Raw genomic sequence first — 23,235 nt, forward strand, 5'->3', positions numbered from 1 at the left:
AGCAAAATATCAGAGTGCGAGATTAAAAGCAAAATGTATAGCACTGCTTTAAAAAACTGCAAAAGATCTTAGAAATTCTTTTGCACATGTAAATAATTGTTATGCTATTTGTAAACGGAATTTATCTCTTCATTAAATCTTCTTTCTCCTCCTGCCCTGGGACCTAAGCAAATTATTTAGGGGTGTAGTGGTACATTCCACTTATCCTATGTAATTAAAATTAAACCACAGGTCCTCAATAGTATGAGTAATTCAGAGTAACCTCTTTTAATTAGCCATAATAAGTGAGGTTTTCCTATGTTTGGAAAAAAAATGTTGTTGTTCATTTAAGTGTCAAAATAGAAAGGTTCCTTACTACCCTTGTTGGGAAACTGCATATGACCAAAGGGGTGGGGTAGGAAGACAATCTAGGAATCTGGATCTGCTTTCTTTTTGTAAGTCTAGAAAATTTATTTTCTGAACATTTCAAAAGGAGGGTATATACAGTAGGATTGACTTGTACTAAATGAACTCACAGGTGACTGATGTATAAACCACAATGCCAACTTTCATCTCTAAGTAAATCTAAATCGTTGGGTCAGTTCATGCATTTTCCTTGATAGAAAATCTATAGCAAAAACTAAATTATAATTAGAAGATTGGTGTGCAAGAGGCTCAGGAAATTAGATGACACATATTCTTTTTAGGGATATGGCATTCCTCTGAAAAGACCAGAATATTAATTTTTTGCATCTGCACTCGCAATGATGAAAGAAGCTATCAAATCTTATTCACTGAATCTCTGTTTATTTAGGTTACATGTTCATCTTCTGTTAATAAAGATTTTCTTCAAACATGGGTCAATATAATTGATTCAATTATATTTTCCTTAATTAAAGTCATATTTTATTTGTGCGTTTCTTATAATCTACCGAAGCTACTTGTTTTCAAATTCCTTTGCCTACCTATTCAAAAAATCCTTTGGGTTTTTCTACAACTGACTGATCTTGTCCATTATTTCTGTGTTCCTATGATGTGAGTCAGTCGCCTCTCACATGTATTAATTAATGTTCGATATGTTGGTGGTTCTCTCTTTTGGCTACAGTAGCATTGTAGAGTCTAAAAACCAGTTCTTTAAGGGTATTTCTTTGTGACTATAATTCTCCTCGTCTGTTTCTCCTCAAGTTTTCATCTTATGAGGATTATAACTGAAGCAAACTTCCTCTTCTTTCTTTCAGAATTATTACTTCCTCTTCTTAAACCTTCTTCTTCTTCCTCTCTTGGTTTTCTTCTTCATCATAGTCATAATTTTCAATAACAAATGTCACCACTATTTTTACCACTGAGAAGGAAATCCTAGTTGCAAGTGGTGTTCTCCTGGGCCCCGTATAAAAGGATTCTTTAGAGCTTCTTGAGACTTTCTTGCCTTTAGCTATTTGCAGTCAGGCAGAAGTGTGGTTCCTGTGTCACCATTATGATCCAGGCAAATGCTTCTTTGCCATCCATAGTTTAGTATAACCCCTGAATTTTCATGTCGAGCTACGTTGCAGACATCAATGAAACAGTGACCTTCAGAGTTCATTTGTTCATTTCCTTCCTTTCTTCCTTCCTTCCTTCCTTCCTTCCTTCCTTCCTTCCTTCCATTTCTTTCTTTCCTTCCTCCTCTCCTCTCTTCCCTCTTTCCCTTCCTTGTTCCTTTCCCCTGTCATTTCCTCTTCCCTTCCTCCCTCTTTCCCTCCCTCCCTCCCTTCCTACCTCCCTTTCTTTCTTCCATAACTTTATTGAGATATAATTCACATACTGTAAAATTCTATTTATAAAAATATATAACTCTGTGGCTTTTAATACATTCACAGAGCTCCAAAATTATAGCCACTACCAAATTTACAACTTTTTTCTCTCCTTCAGGAGAATGCCTAAATCCATCAACAGTCACTACCCATTCCTCCCCCCAGGCCCTGGCCGCCATGAATCTACTCTCTCTATAAAGATTTGCCTATTCTGGGGGCGCCTGGGTGGCTCAGTGGGTTAGGCCGCTGCCTTCGGCTCAGGTCATGATCTCGGGGTCCTGGGATCGAGTCCCACGTCGGGCTCTCTGCTCAGTGGGGAGACTGCTCCCCTCTCTCTCACTCTCTGCCTGCCTTTCTGTCTACTTGTGATCTTTCTCTGTCAAATAAATAAATAAATTCTTTAAAAAAAAAAAAAGATTTGCCTATTCTGGACCTTTCCTATATGGGCTCATAGAATATATAGCCTTTTGTGTCTGACTTCTTTCACTTAGCATAATGTTTTCAAAGTTCATGCATGTTGTAGCTTGTATCTGTACTCCATTCCTTTATGAGCAGGTAATATGCCATTGTGCATATATACCACATTTTGTTTGCCCATTCAGTATCTGATGAACATTTGGATTGTATCCTCATCTTGGCTTTTAGAAATGCTGCTGTGAACATTGATGGACAAGTTTTGGTGTGGAAATGTATTTTCATTTTTCTTTGATAGAAAACCTAGACTTTGAATTGTTGGTCGTATTTTTAACATTCTGCCAAACTGCCAAACTCTTCTGAAATGGCCATGCCATTTTATGTTCCCCCAGTAATTTATGGCTGTTACAACTTCTCTGTGTTCTCACTAACACTTCTTGTTGTCTGTCTCTTTGGTTATAGCTGTCCTAGTGCATTTTACTAATTAGTAATGATGTTGGCCATCTTTGCACGTGTTTCTTGGCCATTTGAATATCTTCTATGGATAAATATCTATTCAAATCTTTTGCTCAATTTTTAATTGGGTTGTCTTTATTATTGAGTTTTGAGTGTTCTTTATATATTCTGGATATAGTCCCCTTCTCAGGCAAATGACTTACAAATATTTTCTCTCATCCTGGTTTTTTCTTTTTTAATGGACACAATTTTTAAGGGCAATTTTAGGTTTATTGCAAAATTCAGTGGAAAGTACACATTTCTCTATATCCCTGACACCACACAAGCACAGCTTCCCTCATATCAACATTTGGCACCAGAATGGCACATTTGCTACACTTATTAATCTATTTAACATATTATTACCATCCAAAATCTGTAGTTTACATTAGGGTTCACTCTTGGCTTTGTACATTCTCTGAATTTTGATAAAAGTAGCCACCATTTGATATGCATCCGTTATTAAAATATCACGCAGAATAGTCTCACTGCTCTAAAAATCTTATGTGTTCTGTCTTTTCATTCCTTTCTCCCCTCCCCCCACCACTCCCTGGCAACCATTGATCTTTTTACTGTCTTCATAGTTTTGTTGTTTTTGGAATGTCATACGATTGGAATCATATAGTAGGTAGCCTTTTCAGACTGGCTTCTTTCACTTGGCAATATATATTTTAATGTTCTGACATGTCTTTGAGGTTTGAGAGCTCATTTCTTTTTGGCACTGAGTAATAGGCCATTGTCTGGATGTCCAACTGTTTGTTTATCCATTAGCCTACTGCAGGATATCTTGGTCCCTTACGTGTTTTGGCAATGACAAGTAGAGCTGCTCTAGACATCTATTTGCAAGTTTTTGTGTGCATATTTTGTTTAATACTAAGGAGCATGATTTCTGGGTCATATGTTATAGGGTATGCTTTGTTCTATGGCAAGCCACCAAATAGTCTTCCAATGTAGCTGTACCATTTTGCATTCCCCCAGCAAAGAGTTTGAGTTTCTGTTGCTCTACATCCTTGTCAGTATTTGCAGTCCTCAGAGTTTTGGATTCATTCATTCTAATAGGTGTGTGTGTGTGGTTAGCTCATTATTGTGAGTGGCATCTCATTATGTAATTTGCAACTCCCTAATGACATATGATGCTGATCATCGTTTCACATGCTTATTTGCCATCTTATGGCTTTTTCAGTGAGGTGTCTGTTCAGGTCTTTCACCCACTTTTAAATTGGGAAATGTGTTTTATTAATGCTGAAGTTTGAGTGTTCTTTGTATATTTTGGGTAAGAGTCTTTTATTAGATAACGTATTTTTGCAAATATTTTCTCCTAGTTTGTGGCTTGTCTTTTCATTTTCTTGACGGTGTCTTTCACAGAGCAGAAGAAACTGGTTTTCATGAAAAACAATTTATTAGCTGTTTGTCTCAGGGGTGGTGCCCTCAGTGTTGTACTGCTCTTGTATACTCCTGTTTTTCTTCTAGAATATCACATTCCTTTCCCTTTCCTTTGCCTTGTTTCCACCTTTCCATTCCAACTATTTCTTTTTCCTTGAGGATCTTCCTCCTAATCCATTCTGAGAGTTGAAATGCAGGAAATAAATAGAACTATACAAAGGCTCTTCAAATTTCAGGAGGGAATAACTAAAATTAAACCTAAATGTTTTCAAGACCCAGAAGAATATATTCCAAATGATAGAATTTCACTTGAGTAGTTACTGTCAGAAATTTATTTGGGAAGAACTCTCAGCTCACAGATGATCTTTCAAGACCCTTCCCAATCTCAAGATTCAGAAGCCTAAGCTTTGTGTTACCTGGGTAGCCATCTCCCCCAACTCATTTGTCTGGCCAGGATACTCTTATTGGGCTATTTAAAGACATTTAGATTTTTTTTCCTCAGGATATGAGGGTGTTTCTGTCCCTCACAGATTGTGTCTTCAATTCAGATCTCCATTCCCTCAACTCAGATCACTGTGAATATGTGTCTCATGACCCATGAGAATTTTTTCAGAAGACCTAAGAAAGGTTCTTACTTGTGAGTTCTTTCCTGCCCTTAGAGGAGTAGGTCAGTGAGTGTTTGAGGCCTCAGTCTAGGCCACTGGCTTTGGTTGGCTTTGGCTTGAGGGGTGGTTAGTTGAATTTGGGGTTGAGTGTTCACTACCACAACCTACTGTTCCCTTCTTCTTCTTTCCTCCTCCTCCTTCCTTTTTCTCTCCTATTTCCCTCTCTTCTGCTTTCCTCATTCTTCATCAAAGGTAGGCAATGGCATTTATCTCTTGGTTTGAAGGAAATGATAATATTCATCTTACTTCCTTTCAAATTTTTGTTGTAAGATTAATGAGAACAGCAATGGCTTTGGTATTATGAGAAGCTCTGTGTAAATTCACATATATGGTTTTCTTACTGTTTTTGCATTTTCTCCTGTATCTCTGCATTCCCTTATAATGTACACTAAGTTAGTTAAGTGTGTTTTTTCTTCTGATCAATAAGTATAGTTATACTTACTGATTAGAAACAACTTTTATGGCTAATGCGGAGAGTTTGCCAGACTCCTGCTTTCATTTAACTCTGAATTTTGGTCTCTAGAAGACATGTAAGTCAAAGATGTCAGGAGCTACCTGGTACTTCTGGGCTATGTGAGATTTAGCAGCTAACAGTCTTGCTCCTGCTTCAGGATCCTGGGGGTTCCTCTGCCCATTCACAGTTCAGTGGTGCTACCAATTTGCACACCATTTGCAGAAGACATAAGAATTAAACTGCATAGGACATGATATTCACAATCTTGGGATGGAACTTCAAGTGAATGTTTTGGAACGATTGGGTGTGATATCTCATTGTCATAGTGGCCATTAAACACTGCTTGTCATTGGGCATAGACTGCTTTCATCTGCCTTTCAAACCCCCCTCCTCTTCCCCACTTTCATTCGGCTTCTTGTGATGGTAGAGTGATACTCTCTCTCTCTCTCTCTCTCTACTTCTCTCATTTAAAAATTTCATTTCTTTCAATAAATATGTGTAGTAATTATATTTATGTATGTAATTACCAATCTCATATTACATTAGCTGTATCAGCTTTTGGTTTCTGGTGCATCATGTTCTTCCACAGGGATTGAAACTTGCTTCAAATAAATATATATAATTACTAATCTTATGTGGTTACCAGCTTAAAATGGGGAATTTTGGAAATACTGACTGAGTTTTGCATCATCATGTGGGCTTCTGCTTGTGAAGATCCCATTTTATTTCACTGTATATGCCATTATGATATGTTTTTGGATTTAATGGAATAAGCCAATTAACTGAATAGGAATATTGCTGTTGATTCCTCTTCTCTCCCTGTTGTGTTCTGGGAGTTGGTCAGGAACTCTGAGATACTGCCATGTTGACTCTTGAGTTTATGAAATCTAGATGATTCCACACACTATTTCTTCACTCTGTTTGTTTTAAATGTGGAATGGTCAAAACTACTATGTAAATTGGTTTAAGACATGGTAAGGGAATTTATAACTATTATGACTGTTAGTGCTTTGATATTTGCCCAGATAAAGCCATCTCTCCAGGAGTGTGTGACTTAACACTATTGATAATAGCTACTTCAAGGGCTGTCAGGCCTGACCTGCTCTCTCTGGATGATGTGAAACAGACATCTCTATGATCTAATGAAGAAATAATGGGCAGATTTAAATCTTATCTCCTGATTAATTGGAGAATATAGTAAGAAACCTGTTAAAAGTAAATAACTTTGTACCTCTGCAACAGAGAGATGGAGATCTTCCAACTTCAAAGAAGAAACGCCAGGCCGGGGAGAAGATCATGTATACTTTAGTCTCAGTCCCACATGGAAATGACATTGCATCCCTGTTCGAGCTGGATGCCACAACTCTTCAGAGAGCTGACTGCCTGGTTCCAAGGTAAAAAAAATAAAAAATAAAAACTATACAATAAATAGTAAGATTTCTTTGAGTCATTTCTTTGAGTAATTGTAATGGTAGGTAAGGAATTAACATCTAATGTTGATAGAATTTTTGTGATATCTAGAGAGCAAGCATAAGAAAAGAATAGTGTGTAAAAATCATGCAAGATTCTTTTGTGAGAAGATTCACATAGTTTGTTTTATTCTCATAAATAATTAAAACATGCAGGACCAAAGAATTCTGAAAAATTCATAAGAATTATTTATTCTTATTACTTGTATGGCCTTTGCTTACTAACATGAAAAATGATCAAGGAGCATTTCTATTAGTATTTACTTTTTTTCCCCTATCAGTACTTATATCATTTATTTCTATTATGTCAAGTTCCAGGTTTCTTTCATTCATTCATTCATGCATTCATCCATTTGTTCATTATTTAGTCATTCAGCCAGTAAATCTTTATTGCACTTAACAGACATTGCCCTTGGCATTGGGAAGAAAACTGAACAAACTTAAATTCAAATAAGGAAGAGAGGCAATAGACAAACCATAAAATAGGAGGTCAGGTAATACAAATGCTTTGAAAAAAAAATTGCAGAGAGAGTTGTATTAGGTAGTATGACTGTTCAGAAATAGCTTCTCTGATTTAGGACATTTAAGAAAAGACCTGAATGTTTTGAGAGATCAGGTCCTCCCCATCAGGAGTGTCTCAAGCAGCAGGAGCATGAAGTGGAAAAGTCTTGAAATTTAATAGGTGTGCTGAGGTACCAGCTAGGAGACCAATTGGATCTAAGTGAGTGATGGGTGAGAAAGTGGAAGTGGTAATGAGGTAGCCAGAACTTAATGTGAGACAATGTCTTACATTCTTTTGCTTGGATTTGATTATTTTCATTAATCTCTTTTGCCTGCCACTGTCTCTCTTCCAACAGTTGCACTATGATATACTCTCTAAGTGTATGAGGGAGTCTTGCCCATATCCTTAGATCTAGTGGGATGGTTCTAAACTGTCTTTGATAGAGCATTATTGTACTTGGATTTGGGAGGATGGCAGTGGTTATACTGAAGGTACCCACATAAGATGCAGGCACCATTGTGTAGGTTACTTCCAGGGAGGGTTGCTGCACTAGCACTGTTGAGAAACACAGCTTCTTGAGCTTCCCAAGGCGTTTCCTCATTATTCTTGTTCATGAGAAATGCTGCTCAATCTTAGCTTTACATCAGCTATTGCTCATGCTTTCCTGTTCCACTATTATAAGCCTGTACAGATCCCATTGGAGGGTTTTCCCTGATCCCTGTTTGCTGGCCTTCTCTTCTGAGTATTAGAATTTTAATCAACAACTTTAATCATTTTAGATTTAATTCAGCAGAAATGGAGTCCGTCTTGAACTCTAAACAAGAATGTTTGCATAAGAAAATAAAAGAATCTCCCTATAGAACACACAGATCATGACGAATGGTTAAGTAAACTAAAGTTAGTGGCAAAGGAGAGGTAAATTAGTGGCAAATTTCCGATTATTTGTACAAGGATTGGTTTCTGCTACTTTAGGTTTTTGAAACTCAGTTTCTATTGTATCTACCTTTATGAACGAGCCAAAGCATGATGAATCGCTCTTACCTGGAGGCCCTTGTTTTATTTGGTTTTGTCTTACTGACCTTAATGCTTTTTGCCTCATGTTATATGATTTATTTATGTCTTATCTTTCCTACCGAACTCTTAGCAACTTGGAGGCACAGAACTTACCACAATGCTTTTGTTTGAACAGATATTTTTACACATATTTGTTAAAGAAATGATGATAATAAGTGATTCACTAAAATGATAATGTTGGAGTTGGATAGAGTTCTAGCTGTCTTTTCTCAGGTGTTTCCTCACAGTTCATATACGGTTGATTCTTGTTTTTCCCAGTACATTGAATTAGCAAATACTGAGCCACTGTTCCTAGAAGAAATATGGGGTTAGGTTCCTGTGAGCCTCTGGTCACAATATTTTTCATCAGGCGGTACCATATAATCTTGTGTTATGTATATTTTTGTTTAAAGGCACTTTATTTAATACATATTGTTGATTCATTAACATTGAACTTACAGCAATCAGCCCTATAACTTATGCCCGAATGAAGCTTATGTAACATGAGTATTTTCTCCAGAAGGTACATAACAGCCTTATCCTTAGGACTACTGGACAGCACTTCAGCCCTATGCTTGGGACTGTTTTAAGCAATAAGCTCATCAACAAAAAGCACAGAAATGTGGAGAAACATGGCACTAACTAGACCATGAAAAGGATGCTTGTTTATAGTATAAGCAGAAATGAGAAGACAGAGCATTGTATTGTCCACCCTCACTGGGAATGTGCACACTGGGGACTCAAATTTTTTGCAACTCTGTCCATGTCCAAGAATGATTGCAAAAATGCCCAGACTGTTGCTCTGGGGGCTACAGATACATTTTCTTGAGTAGGAGAATTCATAAATACAGAATCGGCAAACAATGAAGATTGGCCGTATATACTTTTATATGCAAATGATTAAGCTACAGAAAGGACTAAGATCAGATAGCAGTGTTAGCTGAGGTGGCTACTTGGTCAGTGGTTCTCACATCGGCATTACCTGGAGAGGCTGCTAAAAGACTCATTTTCTTTTTTTTTTTTTTAATTTTTATTTTTTAAAAACATATAATATATTTTTATCCCCAGGGGTATAGGTCTGTGAATCGCCAGGTTTATACACTTCACACCACTCACCATAGCACATACCCTCCCCAATGTCCATAACCCCACCCCCCTTCTCCCAATTCCCCCCTCCCCGCCCAGCAAGTTTGTTTTGTGAGATTAAGTCACTTATGGTTTGTCTCCCTCTCAATCCCGTCTTGTTTCATTTATTCTTCTCCTACCCCCTTAGCCCCCCATGTTGCATCACCACTTCCTCATATCAGGGAGATCATATGATAGTTGTCTTTCTCCACTTGACTTATTTCACTAAGCATGATACCCTCTAGTTCCACCCACATTGTTGCAAACGGCAAGATTTCATTTCTTTTGATGGCTGCATAGTATTCCATTGTGTATATATACCACATCTTCTTTATCCATTCATATGTTGATGGACATCTAGGTTCTTTCCATAGTTTGGCTATTGTGGACATTGCTGCTATAAACATTCGGTGCACGTGCCCCTTCGGATCACTACGTTTGTATCTTTAGGGTAAATACTCATGAGTGCAATTTCTGGGTCCTAGGGTAGTTCTATTTTCAACATTTTGAGGAACCTCCATCTGTTTTCCAGAGTGGTTGCACTAGCTTGCATTCCCACCAAGGAGGGTTCCCCTTTCTCTGCATCCTCGCCAGCATCTGTCATTTCCTGACTTGTTCATTGTAGCCATTCTGACTGGTGTGAGGTGATATCTCATTGTGGTTTTGATTTGTATTTCCCTATGCCGAGTGATATGGAACACTTTTTCATGTGTCTGTTGGCCATCTGGATGTAAAAGACTCATTTTCACCCTATGTTCAGTTTCTGAGTCAGAGAACTGGGACGAATACTCAGAATTTGCATTTTTTAAAAAAGATTTATTTATTTATTTATTCCAAAGAGGGCAGGGGGAGAGAGAGAGAGAACACCTGAGAGGCCAGGGGAGCAAAGGGTGGGGGGAGAGAGAGAGATAGAGAGAGAGAAACCCAAGCAGACTCCATGCCAAAGCACTGACCCTGACACAGGGCTGGATCCTACACCCTGAGATCATGATCCCAGCTGACACCAAGGATTGGCGCTTAACCAACTGTTCCACCCAGGTTCCCTGAATCTGCATTTCAAACAATTTCCCAGGTGATGCTGGTCCTGCTGGACCAGGGTCCACAATTTAAGAACCACTGGTCTAGGTAAAATACCACAAGCTTTGAAATAGTCTTTGACTCAAAACTTTTTCTTAAACCAGACTGTCCTATACTTGAGTTAATTCTAGTCTGAAACCTATTCATATAATGTATGAAACTCTTAAAATAAGGTAATGTGTAAGTGTGATAATTTTTTATAAGCTGTTCTTTTGTGTTTTGCTTTTAGGAACTCTTATGTTCGGTTGAGACATTTATGTACCAACACATGGGTAACAAGTACTAGTATACCCATAGACACAGATGAAGAGAGACCCGTTATGTTGAAGGTAAATGCTCCTGAGAGTGTTTTAACTTTTCGCCAGATGTGTGATTAGGATTAGGGAGTGACTGACATGGTCTTTACAATTCATCTTTACCAATATCAGAGATTATTGCAATTAAGTTAATCAAGTATTCATTCTGCAGTTGCTTATATCACTGAACTAAGTGGCTTAGATGCTGTGCCCAAGTCATAGGAGTGGCATGTAGAAAGGGGAGAAGGTCCAAATAGTACATTCTCTCTATACTGTTGACACAGAAGAAAAGGGCAATGGTTCTAGGTGGGCTTTGGGAACAAGGCAGGAAATGGGCATGGAAAATCTGTGTGTCCCTATGGTCTTTCATAGTGGATGATGCATGTGGGAATTATTGGGTGTGGATGAGCTATTCCTGTCTTGTATTTCTTAAACAGTATAACGATGTGTTAGGATCTGAAAAATATTGCACAGCTATTTAAAAAAAAACAAAAACTAATCTGAATGGAAAAAACACATTGCAGATTGGAACTTGCCAAACAAAAGAAGATAAAGAAGCATTTGCCATTGTGTCTGTCCCATTGTCTGAGGTCCGAGACTTAGACTTTGCCAATGATGCAAATAAAGTGCTGGCGACCACAGTTAAAAAGCTGGAAAATGGTACAATAACTCAGAATGAAAGGAGGTTAGTAACTTTTTAAGATGACTCTTAAATCATTAAGAGTCAGTTGTCAACTCTTTTGGTAAACCTCAAGTGAATGAATGACTCTAAGGGAATATTTAGAATGGTCTCCATAGCAGCACACCTGCTTCCAAACGAGCAGATCATGGTAAGTGAATGAAAATGGTGACATTAAAATCTGGTGGAGTATTCACTTTTTCCATTTTGGCTTGGCTTGAAGACAGTTGTATTTTTTTACTTGCCAATCTTCCCTTTTAAATGTTTCATAAAAGACTTGCCCTTCATTTAATATTTTGGATTTAAGAGTTCTAAAAGTCCTGAAAGAAGTTTCATGTTTTGGTATTCTTATTTATTTTTTATTATTTATTATTATAAAGAGTTCTAAAAGTCCTAAAAGAAGTTTCGTGTTTTGGTATTCTTATTTATTTATTATTACTTCTTATTTTAAGAGTTCTAAAATTCCTAAAAGAAGTTTTGTGTTTTGGCATTCTTATTTATTCAAGACACATTTTTCTACTCTGGTACCACCAAATAAATACACGAGAAAACAATCTGCAAGGTCTAGCACTCTGCCCTTGTCCCAGAGAAACTGGATCCTTGATTCTTCAACTCTGGCTCTGGAGATAGTTGAGAAGGAGAGTGCTACGTCAATTTTATCATTCCTACTTTGTGTCAGTACTGTGAGTCTATTTTATCTATTCCTTCAAGTAGTCCCGAGATGGACATTATCCTCATTTTACGTAATTGGGATCTGATTATGTGTGGTTTTAAAGTCTGTATGTTTTCAGTGTCCCAGAACAAAAGCACTCTCTATATTTCCCTTCTTGATGATCTGTTTCGTACCTTTACATCTGAACAAGACAAAGCTTCTTGCCAATTTCCCAGGCATTCCTACACTGGAACTCTCATCACAGCTGGGGAGATGATCATTGGTATAACCACTTTGGAAAATAGTTTGACGGTCCCTTGCAAAGTAAAAGAAATCACTCCCCATATAAGTAGAAACAAGTAGTGTGTGTTCTGTGACTGGCTCATTTCGCATGGTGTGATATCTTCTAGGGTCACCCATGTTGTTACATGTGACAGCATTTCCTTCTTTTTAAAAGCTGAATATTATTCCATTGTATATATATAAAGTAACATTTTCTTTAAATGCTCACCCATCAATGGGCATTTAAGTTGTTTCTGTATCTTGGCTATTGTTAACAATGCTGCAAAATAGTCCAAGTCAAACAGAGTAGGATGGTGGTTGCTAGGGAGGGCCTGATGGGAAGGGGGGAATGAAGAGTTCTTGTTTAATAGGTATAAACTTTCATTTATACACAGTAATCTGTTGTGCAACATTGTGCCTTTAACTAACAGTACTGTAATTGTGCGCTTAAACATTTAAGAGGGTAGATCTCATACGCATTCTTACCACCCATGTGCACACATACACACGATCCATGATTCACCAGTTCTTCTCCTCGACTACACATTTTTGAGCATCTGTCCAGAAGAAACCCCTACATGTGTACACCAGGACACCTGTTTCAGAATGTAGCCTTGTTATCAACAACTCCAGACTTCAAAAACCATCCGATGTTTGTCACCAGTTGAATAGATGAATACAAATTTGGTACACTCATGTGATGGAATACAGTATAGCGATGATAATAAGTGAACTACATCTATGTGTAACAACATGGATAGATCCAATAAACTTCAGACTGAGCAAGGACCAGACACAGATACATTCAATGTGATACTCTTTCTACAGTTCAAGAGCAGGCAAAGTGAAATTCTGTTTCTTTCGAGTGCTTAAGCAATTGGCAGAACTATAAAGAAATGCAAGAAGATAACTGTCACAAAAATCAGGGTGGTGTTTTCCTGAGAGGGAAGGGATTCAAGGAGGCTCCTGCCGTGTCCAATTTCCTGCTCTGGGTGGTGACTTTGTGGGGTCGCCTTAGAGGTATTCCACAACTAAACATTTATGTTTTACGCATCCTTAGATGTATCTTATAATACAAAGGAACAAAAATCCAACTTGCTTCTTCCCACCACTATCTGTAGAAAAACATCACAAATATGCAAACAAATGGAATACCTGTTTCTTCGCTTACTTTCTGTTCTTACCTCTGTTTTTCCACTCACAAATGTGAATTTGAAAATAACTCTTGTATATTCAATTGTACCTCAAACTTCATTGGAAAAAATGAATGAAGCCCAAAAGCTGACCCAACTGCCCAACTCTTCTGGACTATAGACAATTATCTGAGCTGGATCATCAGATAACACTTTTTCTCTGCCTGTTACTTGTGTGTCAGTGCTTCCTTTTGATGAATCCATTTCTTTGTCTCTGTCACTCTCATATATGCAACAGAAATTTACTCAGCCTCACCTAAAAAGTCTCCCTTGCTAATAGTAAGGTGTTTCTTGAGGAAAAGGACAAGTAAAGAGTAGATATGAGCCCTCCCCCATAGCTGGTTGTAACTGGGAGCAAGTTGCTTGTCAGTTTCTGCCAGAGAGAATCTTGCCCCCTCATGATTCTTTTTTTTTTTCTTAAGATTTTATTTATTCATTTAACAGAGAGAGAGAGAGAGAAAGAGAGAGTGAGAGAGCACAAGCAGCGGGGAGAGCAGGCAGAGCAGGCAGAGGGAGAAGCAGGCTCCCTGCCGAGCAAGGGGACTGATGCGGGACTCCATCCTAGGACCCTAGGATCATGACCTTATCTGAAGGCAGATGCTTAACTGACTGAGCCACCCAGGCATCCCTCCCCCTCATGATTCTTGAAGGAAGGTGCTGGACCCAGGACTGAACAGGGATCATGTGTTTTTATTTTCCCTGCTTCTTTCCCATGTTTTAGAGTAAGAAAGAAACATCAGAAGAAAGAGAAGTATGTCCAGGAAATATCAAGTTGCAATTATTGATTTTAATTTAGTAATTTTAAGAAAGTCATCTCCCACCGATATTCATTCAAAGCTGCCTGTCAGGACAGTGTAACTTATTGGCATACTTGAATGCATTTACATTATTTTCTCTGTTTTAGAATTCAATATAAAATTCTTTCTGAAAATACCTCACAACTCAGACTTTTTTCCCCTCTAGAGAATGAAGTTATTATTAGATCTTCTTTTACTCAAACCAGAAAAAATGAGACAAGGTCAGAGGGAAGGTGTTAGAATATTGCAGATCTACCTCAAAATGCCGGCCTTGTTTGAATTCTCACTCATGGCTCCCCCTTCACTCGCCCTAGGATGGCCTCCAGAGGCACAAGCCACTGTGCTCCAAGAGCCTCAACCTCAGATATTTTTCAGTGGAATTTTCTCATCTTACTGTGCAAAGTTGCACCAACAAAATAGAGAGTTTTGGGAACATATTTGCGGGTGGGAGAGGAGGGAGCATGCTGTGGGGTTAACTGCTGTTCAGAGCTGGAAGAAGTGATGCATAGAGTCCTCAACCAGACTCTCTGCACCATGTTTTACTTCTGAGGGTACAGAAAGAGATGTGGGCTTCCTTAGTGGCATTTATAGTTCAGAGATGTAATTAATGCATGTATATCGAGCTCCTGGTACATGCAGCAGGCATACACGCTCATAATGTGGCAGTGAACAAAGCAGCCCATGGCCATGTTTTTATGCAGTTTACTGGTTTGAGGTTGGTTCTGATTCCTCACGATAGAAACTCAGGATCTAGAATTGTCATCATCCCACATAGAATCACCACACCTGATGTCCTTGTTTGTTTGCTTTTTCAGATTGGATATCCTTGTAATTCAAAGTTAGAATCTTCCTTAGCAATACCATTTGTCCTTAGATTTTATTTGCCTGATGATACTGTTGCTACACTAGCTATCTTCTGTTGAGTATGTGTCTAAAGCCGCTTTTTGAATATCAGTTTATTTCAGATTTCCTGGTCATTTTGTTTTAGTCTCTTGTGAGCAACACAGAACTAGATTTTGTTTTTTATTTATTATTTATTATTATGTTTTTTATTTATTATTATGATTTTTAAAAATATTTATTTATTTATTTGAGAGTGACAGAGAGTGAGTGGTGGGCGAGGGTCAGAGGGAAATGGAGAGAGAAGGAGAGAATCTCAAGCAGACTCCCTGCTGAGCACAGAGCCCAATGTGGGGCTCCATCTCATGACCCTGAGATCATGACCTGAGCTGAAATCAAGAGATGGACACTAATTGACTGAGCCACTGGGGTGCCCTCAGAGAACTAAATTTAAAAAAACCTAATCTGATCCCTTTCTTTTCTCCCTCTTGTTGTGTAGTTTGTGCTCTCAGTTCTCAGATCGATTTCTTGGGTGTTCAGAATGATTTGATACTTATTTAGATGTGTTCGAGAGATAAGACAAGCATAGGGTCCCCCTACTATTCCACCACTTTAACTCCTCACCTAATTGGATTCCTTTCATCTGGAGTCCCCATCTTCCAGTAATTCTCCAAAAAAAACAACATAAAGAGAAAGAGGAGGGGCCCCCGCTGTATTCTCTAGGCCTTTTAGAAAATATGGAGTGGTTCCTTTGGCCACATGCATGCAAATATACGATTTGTGAACATCAAGGGAACCAGCACAAAAAGGAACACCCACACATGTTACCATGGCAAAGCTGGAAGAGGCTACAATGTTTCCCAGGATGCTGTTGACATTGTTGTAAACCAACAAGGGTAGGACTGTTGCCAAGAGGATTAATGCATTTTTAAGCACTCAAAGAGCAGAGATAGCTGCCTGCACAGTATGAAGGAAAATGAATAGAAAAAGAAGGAGACAGAAGAGAAAGGTACTTGGGTTCAAAGGAAGCTCCAGCCTATTCCACCCAGAGAAACTTTGTGAGAACCAATGGAAGGGAGCCTGAGCCCCTGAAACCCACTCCCTATGAACTCACAGCATGATAAGTGTAAAAAAAATAGAAGACCTGAGGCCAATAAATAAATAAATAAATAAAAATAGAATCTGATAGTCTTTAAATCGTTTTCATTTAAGAAATATGTGTTCAGGTGTGCGTGGGTAGCTCAGTCGGTTAAGTGTCTGCCTTTGGCTCAGGTCATGATCCTGGGCTCCCCCCTTGCAGGGAGTTTGCTTCTCCCCCTGCTCCTTCTCTCTCTTGATCACTCTCTCTCTCTCTCTTTCTCTCAGATAAATAAATAAAATCTCTCCTTTTAAAAATCTCTCTTTTTTTTTTCAATTTATTTATTTTCAGAAAAACAGTATTCATTATTTTTTCACCATACCCAGTGCTCCATGCAATCCGTGCCCTCTACAATACCCACCAGCCGGTACCCCAACCTCCCACCCCCGCCCCCGCCACTTCAGACCCCTCAGATTGTTTTTCAGAGTCCATAGTCTCTCGTGGTTCACCTCCCCTTCCAATTTACCCCAACTCCCTTCTCCTCTCTAACACCCCTTGTCCTCCATGCTATTTGTTATGCTCCACAAATAAGTGAAACCATATGATAATTGACTCTCTCTGCTTGACTTAATAAAAAAAGAAATAATGTGTTTGGATTTATTCTAATTTTTTTCTTTAGTGTGGTTTTTTTTTTTTTTCTTTTCCCTCTACCTTCTTGCTTTCTGTTAGAGTGATAAAATTTATATTTTTTCCCCATTTTTCTTTTTCCTGTACTGGTTTAAAAGCTTTAGGTCTTGTTGCTATTCTTTAGCAATTGCCCTTAAATTCTTGCCATTCATTTTAACTGCATAACTGCATATTCTTTCCTATAAAATTTGAAGCTATTAAATATTTATTTCTTCTGCTCATGGGAGAAAAGTACATTTCTTTTGCTCATGGGAGCAAATGCACTGATACTCTCTTTCACATCTTTCTTGGAATATTTGTCTAGAACCATAGTTCTGTGTTAATTATTTTTCTTTAAAATTTTCATTTAATAATAGTTGATACCTACAAAGAAGTAGGTGTATTCTATAAATTATGATATACTACTTTTTCATTAAATTTTTTATTTTTAAAAACTAGTTTTAGTATGAATTGTATTTCTTGTTATATTTTACTTCTACTTGTTGAAATTTATTCCTTAAAGCTGTTCAGTCAGGGTCTATGGTAAATTCTCTGAATTTTTGAATATATGAAAATGTATTTATTTTGCTGCCACTCTTAAGTACTATTTTAACTATATATAGAATGTCAGCTTGCCAGTTTCTTCCCTTAGTATTTTAAGGTTATAATGTAATTATTTTTAGACATATTTTATTTTCATTAAGAAGTCTTTTGTTGGTGGAATTTTTACTTTATTGACCTTTATGCTTTACTTTTTGGTAATTTTGTACATTTTTTCTTTGTCTTTGATGTCTGAAGTTTTACTCTGGTGTATTTACAAGGAAATTTTTAATGCATTTAAAAAAATTGAGGTACAGTTGACATACAACATTATATTAGTTTCAGGTGAATAACATAATTGCTCGATATTTGTGTATATCATGATATGGTCACTACAGTAAGTCTAGTTAACATCTGTCACCATATAGAGTTCTAGAAATTTTATTTTCTTGTGATGAGAGCTTTAACGATTTACTCTCATAGCAACTGCTGGATATATGATAGAGTATTTTTAATTATTGCCACTATGCTGTACATTACACCCCCAGGACTTACTTATTGTATAACTGGAAGTTTGTACCTTTTGAGTTTCTTCACCCATTTCACTCACTCCTTTTACCTTTCACTTCACCTCTGGCAATCTGTTCTCTGTATCTGTGAGTTCATTAAAAAAACCTTTTATTTTTTAAGCACAAGGGAATTTAATTTTTGTTTTTCACACTTAACATTTAAGGTATGCTTTTACTCTGTGTACTTATGTTTTCCTTTAATTCTGAAGTTTTCAGCCATTTTCTTTCAAATGCTACTTCTTAATCTTTTCCCTCTTTCCTCTCTCTTGGAACTCCTATTAAATATACATTTGAGTCTCTTAATTCATCCTCTTTATCTCTTAACTTTCTTTTTACAGTTTTCCTTTTTAAATCTCTCTGTGCTGCTTTCTGGATTGATTTTTGATACTGTCTTATGAATCACTAATTTTTCTTAGAAAGTGTGCAGAATAGTTTAACTTCATGAATTAGATTTTTATTTAAGTGATTATAGTTTTATTTCTCAGTTTTCTGTTGGTTCTCTTGTGTATCCACCTTTTCATTCATATCTGCCTTTTTAAGGTATGTTTGTCTTTTTTGGTAGATCATTGCTTTCTTAATCTCTTTGGTGATGGAAAAAAACTTATTTAAAAATCATTTTGAAATTGTTCTGTTACTTGCATTTTGTTGGTAATGAATTAGCCTCTTGATTTTCTCTTATAGGCTTTTTTATTTATTTGGGAGAAGAGAGTGCTCAAGAGAGAATGAGTGGGGTGAGGGCATAGAGAGAGGGAAAAGCTCAAGCAGGCTCCATGCCCAGCACAGAGCCCAACATGGGGCTTGATCCCATGATCCATGAGATCATGACCGGAGCCAAAATCATGAGTCAGACACTTCGTGGACTGGACCACTCAGTGCCCTGGCCTCTTGATTTTTACATATGGTGGGTCTCGCTTCATGTCCGTTTCCCCCTTGTGCTTTGGAATTTGAATATGCAGGCTCTTCTTAGGTGTGTGGTTTTTGCTTTTCCTTTCTTTTCATTTGTTTATCGCCTCTATCAGTTTCACGGTTGCCTCCACTTGGCATGTCTCAGCTAGTTGAGGAGTGAAACTGAGGACAAAGAGTCCGAGTCCTGTGGTAATTTGAGGCTTAGCTGTTGAGATCACAGGTGGCGAGGTCCAGTCCTGTCGTGAATTTCCTCTCTTTCCTGCTACCACTGCATAGCCAGAGCTGAAAAGGAGCCACCAAGTTTTAAGGTTCTTTTAAGAGGTGGAAATCCTCCTTTAATACCTGCTTTCATGTCTTCAGCTTAGTTCCCTACCATGTGCTTTTAGTCCCAGTTATCTGGTAAGGATTGAAGAGTATCCTTGCTTATCACTGTGTTTTTTCTTTTCTTTCTTTCTTCCTTTTTTTTTTTTTTTTAATAAAGATTTATTTATTTGGGAGAGAGTGAGTACAAGTTGGGGGTGGGGGAGAGGAAGAGGGAGAAGTAGGCTCATTGCTGAGCAGGGAGCCCAATGCGGGACTTGATCCCAGGACCCCAGGATCAGGACCTGAGCCAAAGGCAAACACTTAACTTACTGAGCCGCCTGGGCACTCCTTGCTGTATTTTCCTTATTTTGTTCCTAATCCACAGAGCTTTTTATTTTTTTAGGTATATCTTTCAAACAATATATTTTAGTTATCATTTCCACGTATGACAAAGTCTCACAAAAGTCTTTAGTACAAGCAAATAAGATTGAATGATTTAGTAGGACAAGTATAGAATTGGAGTTTGATCTAAACTGAAAAAACCCAGTTGCTTTGCCACAGGTGGGGTGCTTGAGGTGAAAAAGGGGAAAAAAAGTTTCAGAGGTTAAGAGACAAGACTGGTTTTCTTGCCTTCCATTGCCCCATCAGCAGAGGAACCAGGCTGTGTAAGCAGAACTAATGTATAGTGATCCTCCATTAAACTGTTGATTGTCATTCCAATAACTGTCCCCAGTTGAGGCCATTTGGAAGACTTGGAAACTGAGTGATTTGTAGCTGTCCCACAGTTGTGCTTTCTTAGATGTTGAAACATTGCAACACATTTAACTTGAAGCAGGAGAAAAAGAATATTAATAATTTTAAAAGAAAATACATCTATTTATGCTCAAACTCGACTTGTAGATTGAACAGATAGCAACTGAAGTTCAACTTTATTTCAGTTGGTTGAAGAAACCTGGGCTGAAAATAATTTTTATTTTTAGGAATACCAGAATGATTTGGAGAACATTAAGTCAAAATTTCAAAAGAAATTCACACCACATTTCAATGCACACAAATCATAGTTGACATTTCTGTGGTTGCCCTCAAAGGTTATGAGAGTGAATCCTACACAGGCACATTTTTTAAAAGAAACAGATTGGGTTAACATTTAAAATAGGTATCCCAGGGGCACATGGGTGGCTCAGTGGGTTAAAGCCTCTGCATTCGGCTCAGGTCATGATCCCAGGGTCCTCGATCGAGCCCCACGTTGGACTCTCTGCTGAAGGGAGCCTGCTTTCCCCTCTCTTTCCCTCTGCCTGCCTCTCTGCCTACTTGGGATCTCTGTCTGTCAAATAAATAAATAAAATCTTTAAAAAAAAAAAAGGTACCCCAAGAAAACATAGACTCTCTGGAGTGTTGGAGTAGAATTTATGATTCCTGGAAATAGGCTAAAATTTGGCTGTAGGTGGCTAAATTCTGGATTAAGGTATGTCCATTTGGCTCCAAGAAAGTTACTTTCTCTTTTAGGAGGTAGATCGGAGACAGATCAAGATATTTCCTAACTGAATCCATTCTACACTTTTCTGGATTTGTTGAATCTTTTATATTGTAGTTTTCTTATTGATGTCATCATGATTGACTATGCTAATTATAGTGAATGATATGCTGACATGTATAGATACATACATGTGTATGTATTTGCTGAACAAAATTTTTCAAAAATTAAAACATTTAAAAATTCATATGGAACATGATAAAGAGCAGACAGGAAGGAGAAACAAGACAGCTAAGGGAGGAAGGGTTTTCAAGATACTTAAGGTTCTAAATGCCTCTGAAATTCAAGTAATATTTAATAACTAAAATGTAGAGTTAAAGGTGAACATTAGTGTATGATTTTAGACTGATATGATTTTTGTAGATCGGGTAATAGTTTAAGAACAGTTTTTTTTACTATTAAAAAAGATTTTTTTAAAAAAATTTTATTTATTTGACAGAGAAAGAGAAGCACAAGCAGGGGGGGAATGGCAGGCAGAGGAAGAAGCAGCCTCCCCATTGAGCAAAGAGCCTGATGTGGGACTCAATCCCAGGGCTCCGAGATCATGACCTGAGCCAAGGGCAGATGCTTACCTGACTGAGTCACCCAGGCATCCCTAGTTTAAGAACAGTTTAGAACAGCTGATTGCTTGCTCTGAATCTGTTCACAGATCATTTAGGTTTTTCCTGTTCTGTTCATTGGAGATATAGAAGCGTGGTAAGTAAGTATTAGGAAATGTAGTTTGAGTCAAAAGTAGAAAAATGATTTGAATTTAGAAATTTAGAAATTGAGCTGTCCTCCCTTAAGCAGAAATGCTCTTCTTTGCTGGTTAGTCATGGAAAAGGATCTGGTGGTGTTAGCCTATCAACTCTTCTCCTGTTGGGGCTCATGTGGCTTTATTTCATAATTGTCTTTGCAAATACTTGACTAGAAACTTGAGGCAGGACTGGGGGCTGCAGGAGCTGGAGAAGGCTTTGTAAATCTTTGTAAAGATTTAGGTAAATGTCAACTGAATTAGGTATTTTGTTGGTGAAAGAATGTTTATTACAAAATACTCTCAATGTTCTAATGTTTCAGTCCTTAAGTGTTTATTAAAAAATATTTTCCAAAATTAGAGTAAAAATTCCTTTTCATTTTATGATAGGTTTGTAACCAAATTATTGGAAGACCTCATCTTCTTTGTGGCTGATGTACTTAATAATGGACAAGAAGTTCTGGATGTGGTTATCACTAAGCCAAACCGAGAACGTCAAAAATTAATGAGGGAACAAAACATATTGGCACAGGTGAATGTTTTCATATACTACATTGGCATATTTAGTTTTTTTGAATTGTAGCATCAGGGAAGTCCTTGTGTTAACTATTGCTGTGTAATAAATTACCCCAAGACTTTGAGGCTGAAAACAACAGATACTAGTTACACAGTTTCTGAATCTGGGAGTGGCTTAGGAATCTGGGAATGGCTTATGTGGTGGTTCTTGCTCAGAGGCTTCCACAAGGTCGCCTGTCAAAGTGTTGCCTGGGGCTGTAGTCATCTCCGGCTTGAACCGAAGAGGATTCACTTCCCAGCGCACTCCCACGGGCCTCTACTAGGACTGCCTTGAGACTGGGAAGCTTCTTTCCTTAGAAATGAGGGATCCAAGAAAGAATAAGAGAGGGCACCTAGATGGAAGCTACAGTCTCTTTTATAACTCAGTCTGAGAAGTGACATCTTATCAGTTCTATTGTGTTCTAGAGTCAATTCCAGGAGGCAGGGATCAGTGGGGCCATTGTAGAGACAGCTTCCTGCAGACCTCTCACAAAACCTACAGGGTCAGACTATCTCCAGAAAACATGCTGGAATAATTTTCTAGGTAGAATTTCCAGGATGACTTGGAAAGTGCCATCTCCATCTACTTCCTACTTCTGTCTCTCTCTTCCCTAGAAAGTGGGGCAGTCTAGTCATCAGCTCACAAGTCCTCTGTACAATATTCTAGTTTTTTCCCTGGAAGTCTAGAGCTGCACTTATACTATGTCTTTCAGAAATTGTTCATAACACACCAGTAAATTAATTCCTTCCTGATAATATACACATATGGGCATGCCTACTTTTCTGTGTGTGTGTGTGTGTGTGTTTTTAAATTTGGTTAATTGCCGTACACAGTAATGGGCTTCTGCAAGGAAGATACTTAAAAAATTAAAAAAAAATCATGTTATTAATATATGTATTCTTGTGGAGTTGGGAAAGGAGAACAGTAGATATATTGCCAATTAATATTCCATGGCTGATTGTCTGAAAATATAAAATCAACATTTCTCTCAAAGAAAATAAAGGTTGCAAATCTAATGAGACAAAGGTTTTTCTGACATTAGCATTCTTTTGTATAAAACATTTGATTTCAAGGACTTTTAGGACCTCGAATGATTTATTAATATTATTTCAACTAACATATGTCTAATCTTTTATTTCAGTATTTTAAATATAAAATGCAAGGTTTGGTGAATATAAAATTATTGAAGTAATGCTAATTTGTAC

At 37.7% G+C, this 23,235-nt stretch overlaps 1 protein-coding gene across 1 annotated transcript in view; it reads left to right on the forward strand.

Annotated features, from left to right (window-relative positions):
* The window catches only part of ITPR2 (inositol 1,4,5-trisphosphate receptor type 2), a 498,632-nt gene that overhangs the window by 128,688 nt on the left and 346,709 nt on the right, over window positions 1–23,235 (forward strand). Inside the window, exons 11-14 of the mRNA XM_044226478.1 lie at window positions 6,423–6,574; window positions 10,636–10,735; window positions 11,227–11,387; window positions 21,865–22,006. Of these exons, the coding sequence (XP_044082413.1) occupies window positions 6,423–6,574; window positions 10,636–10,735; window positions 11,227–11,387; window positions 21,865–22,006 (555 nt within the window). The remainder of the gene's footprint in view (window positions 1–6,422; window positions 6,575–10,635; window positions 10,736–11,226; window positions 11,388–21,864; window positions 22,007–23,235) is intronic.

This window comes from Neovison vison, chromosome 12 (genome assembly GCF_020171115.1).
Source record: "Neovison vison isolate M4711 chromosome 12, ASM_NN_V1, whole genome shotgun sequence".
In the NCBI taxonomy this organism is placed as follows: Eukaryota; Metazoa; Chordata; class Mammalia; order Carnivora; family Mustelidae; genus Neogale; species Neogale vison.